Source organism: Poecilia formosa, unplaced genomic scaffold, assembly GCF_000485575.1.
Source record: "Poecilia formosa unplaced genomic scaffold, Poecilia_formosa-5.1.2 Scaffold612, whole genome shotgun sequence".
Lineage (NCBI taxonomy): Eukaryota > Metazoa > Chordata > Actinopteri > Cyprinodontiformes > Poeciliidae > Poecilia > Poecilia formosa.
In genome coordinates, this window is record NW_006800551.1 from 15,237 (window position 1) to 19,590 (window position 4,354).

At 43.8% G+C, this 4,354-nt stretch overlaps 1 protein-coding gene across 1 annotated transcript in view; it reads right to left on the minus strand.

Moving 5' to 3' along the window:
• Positions 1 to 1,178: 1,178 nt before the first annotated feature.
• The window catches only part of lrp5 (low density lipoprotein receptor-related protein 5), a 57,804-nt gene continuing 54,628 nt past the window's right edge, over positions 1,179 to 4,354 (minus strand). Inside the window, exon 29 of the mRNA XM_016665721.1 lies at positions 1,179 to 3,940. Coding sequence (XP_016521207.1) covers positions 3,616 to 3,940 — 325 coding nt within the window. The 3' untranslated portion in view covers positions 1,179 to 3,615. The remainder of the gene's footprint in view (positions 3,941 to 4,354) is intronic.

Sequence of the window (4,354 nt, forward strand, 5' to 3'; positions counted from 1 at the left end):
AGGACAGAGAGGAACTCGTATCAACTCCACTCCATCGACTCCTTGAGAAAACGTCATCCTGAACCTCCGGCGGACGTTCAACTCAAAGTCCTCCGGATGTCTAATGGTATTTAATTTGGACGTTGATCAAACGTAGTCAGCGGACGTTCGGCAGACGTTTAAAACAACCTTCAGCGGACGTGCTTCAAACATTCAATGCTAGCTGGGTTCCCATCACTAGAACATCTGTGGTCCAATAATCTGGCAGCTCTGGTCCACCAGCGCCCTCTAGGGGAGACCTGAGTCTCCAGTGAGAAAACCCAGAGGAGCACCCAGGACACGCTGGAGGGACAATGGCCTTGGGAACGATGTTCAACTGCAGATGAGGAGCATCAGGCTAAGGAACAAGAGGCTGGGACAGTAAGGTCTGGGGCCCCCTACTTGGGGCTCCTGTGACCTGCTCTGGATAAGCATAAGAAAATGGATGGATGGATATACTTTGTTTATCTTTATAATCATGCTAAGTGAAATGATTCCAGAGAAACAGCGTGTTGTATGTTTAATGCTGTTTGCTGAACAATTAAATGAGAACTGATTAAATAACTACTTAAGTTTTATGTGATCTACGCAACAATTCAGCAGTGACATAATCAAAGATGGTAACATTCTTTAAAATAAAACCTTTATTATATAAAAATGCTTTTGATACAAAAAAATTCAGCACTGTAAATCACACAAAGCATTCAAAGCTGAGACATGTACAGAAGTTTACTGGCAGTGGTTTTTAGCCCTTGAAGGAAATTAGTTGTGCTGCTGACATGGAGCAGCAGCCAGAAACTGATACCAGGTCAGTCGGCGCCTGTCAGCAGCTTCAATGTTTCTGGGTAGGAAAGGATTAGATCAAGCTCATGCTGAGGCGCTGAAGATGCTTTACTTCAGAAATGTTGGTGAAATTCCTTATTGGGACACAATGGTGCCTCGTTTCTCACTAATGGCTTCCTGACAGTTACAGACTGATGATCTCATCTGGACCTTCACTATTACACCTGAAACTATAATTTTCTTTTGTAGAGGGAAGTATTTAGAGTTTTGTGGAAAAAAAGTATCTGCCCCTTATCAGTTTTTTTTTTATATTAAAAATGTTATGATAAAGGAGCTTAAATATCAGACAAAGATAAGCTGAGCAAATACAAAATTGATTTAAATTGTAATTTTATTTATTAGGTGTAAAAGGGTTTGAAGAGAGCTTGTTAAGTAATAAATAATGACAAATCATGTTTCTGAGCTTAACTGCACTCACCACTTCCAGGTGGAATTACTGTTAGACTTGGGCTGTCAAGAAATCACTTCAACAGAACTTTTCTGACTAAAAGAAGGAAGCTAATAGATCTAAAAGCCAAACATTATGCCCTGATCTGATATCTGAGGCAACTCAAGAGCAGGTGTAATGCAAACAGATCAGACATGGATCTGAATAAGCACGCCAACTAGTCTACAAAAACTGAGATAATGGTCTTAGAGTGGCCTGAACAAAGTTTAGACTTAAATCTGATTAAAATCTTGAGGTATGACCTTGAACAGGCTGGCCATGCTCAAACACCCTCCAGTGTGGCCGAATTAAAACTCTTCTTCAAAGATAAGTGGTCAAGATTCCTCCACAGTGATGAGGATGAATGACTTGTCTCACCAACACCTGACAGGCCTTTAGGTAGCAACTACTCTTCCCACAGGACAGGTTAGTTTAGACAGCTTCTTTCTCTTTATACACGAAACCCTCAAACTGCTTCTCGTATTTACTCAGGTTATCTTTGTCTGACATTGAAATTTTCATCATATAAATCATTTCAGAGGGATAAAGAAAAGCAAAAACAGAAGAAATATGTGAATGAGTAAATGAATGTGTCGAATGTGGCTAAACTATTAGACTGAGGCTAATGTTTTCCTTGAAGTAAACAAAATGAATAAGACGATTTCTTCCAACATAACTTCTTTTTTACAAAAAATGACAAAAGTCAGGGTCCCTGTGAAGCTAACTGTTAGCAGTAAAGCGTACTTTGGTAGTTGCAGGATGTTTTGTGTGAGGAGCCACAGCAGGATTCTCACAGCTGCACAGCTGATTCTGAGATCTGTGTGTGATGAGACAAACATAAAGACACCAGCATGGCAACGCTAATGTCCACAGAGCAAACACCGACAGACAGGCTAATACATGCTGAGCTAACATACAGATATACTAATGAGACAAAATGCTATAGGAATAATTTGTTTTTAGGTGTAAAATAGCTTCATAATCTATTGTCAGGATGACAATATGATCAGGTGGATCATTTTGGCATTTCTGTGTAATTACATATCATAGTATCTGATTGATTCTGTACATAATAGCAGCAAAAATACTTTTGGTAAACAGGACAATGAGGGGAGGGACAGACAGGTTCACTGACTTCATTCCACATTATGTACAAAAGCTGGAGCTGCTCCTGCTGTGATGGTGATGATGTTGCATCCGCCTCCCGCTGCCACCATTCACTCCTTCCTCCATCCATCATGTGATGACATCCATCTGCTTCCATCCATCCAGCAAACAGTCACAGAAGCTCCTAAACAGGTCTCATCTACATATTCCAAACTTAACTCTAGCAGTTCTTCAGGTTCATTTTAAAATGGTAAATTCTCAAGTTCACCTTGAATTTAAGGAACAGATTTCCACCATGATAAGATTTAGATACGGAATTCACAAAAACAAGAAAGCAAGAAAGGACTGGAGGAAAGAAGATGCAAAGAAGGAAGGAAGGAAAGTATGGAAAGATGAAAAGAAGGAAACATACACGGAAAGACAGAAGGATGAGCACAAGGGAGAAAATGAAGAGAGAAAGGAAAGAATAGAGGGATACGAGGAAGGAACGGAGGGGCACAAAAAGATTGAAAGACAGAAGAAGGGAATGAAAAACACAAGGGACGGTGTTTGTGTTCCATCAGTAAAATGACTCAGGCGGACTTTCTGTCAGCAGCCTAATGCTTCCTGCTGCTGCCGCGTCTGCCAACACTGACAAGAGGAGAAGGACAGTGGTGAAATGCTGGGGCCACATGGCCAGGGGGTCCAGGAGGCAGGAGGGGCAGGGGGGGCAGAGGCCCCGGCCAGTGGCTTGTATTCAGTCTCAGTGATCTCTTCTCTTCAGCTGTTCAGTTCATATTTCCATACTGAAGAGTTAAAGGAAAAAAATGGCCAGATCAGGGTTTGTCAGAAAAAACAGGTCCAGGGACTAGAGGAAGGAGCTGCGGGCTGAATTCTCTCCTCACCTCTTTTCTGAGGCTTGAGGCAAAGCAGGCATCACCTCAAAACTCCAACAGCTTCCAGAAGGTTCCAGAAGGATCCAGAGGGATCCAGCTCAGCAGTTCTCCTCAGGCCGTGGGCTCAACAGGAGCCTTCCTGAGGATGATTGGAATATCAGATGGAGGATGGGCGGAGCTTGGGGAAGGCACTTCACCTAGTTTCTAGTTCATATAAAGTGGCAGGTATGAGACAGCCCCTCCCCACCCCTCCACCCGTCAGGCTGACTGTTGGCACATTAGTTTATTTCAGAACAAAGAAGTGAGTCCACTTCATCCCTTTGATTCCCCCAGGTGGTTGGAGGGTCATGATGAGTCGGTGCAGGGGGAGGGAGGAGGGGGACACAGGTGGAAGTAGGAACGTTCAGTGGAAGGGGACGGGGGACAGCTTTCCTCAGCAGACATGTACTGAGAACGTGGGGTGGGGGGTGGAGGGTAGGGGTCCGAATCTGAGTTAAGGTCCATGTAGTATTTAGTAGGTTTGCCATGAGCAGCGTGGCCAGGGGCCTTCCAGCGTCCCCCCGACAGCAGCATGCCCGTAGGAGGGTGGTGGGGGGTGTAGTCGCTGTCACAGACGTCTGTGCTGCAGGGGGTGGTAGGCGGGGCCCCTCCACGGACTGGGTGGTAGGGCCTGTGGAGGAAAACATAGCAAGTTAATTCATGACAGGATGGATGAATGAATGGATGGGTGGGTGGAGACTCTCATCAAGTATTGTGAATATTTGGAGCGGCTCCAACTGATAACATTCTGATCTAAATTCAGATTTATTATTTATTTAATTAATAGAAAACTGAACTGTCATCCCAAGATGGCCTGTCGGTACTTTGTTAAAGGGAAAAAATAAGATGGTGATTCCAGGATAAACAATGCAGTTTGTCCTATCGAGACAGACATGAATTTCCTCAAAATCTGCCTCCTTTCCTCACCATTAGTGCTATGGACCTTACCAAGCCCTGCCCAGAAACGCCCCCTAAAATCCCACGTGGCTGCATGTTTCACAAACAAAGCCTGCAGAGCTTAGTTTCTATGTAAACATGGCGTCTT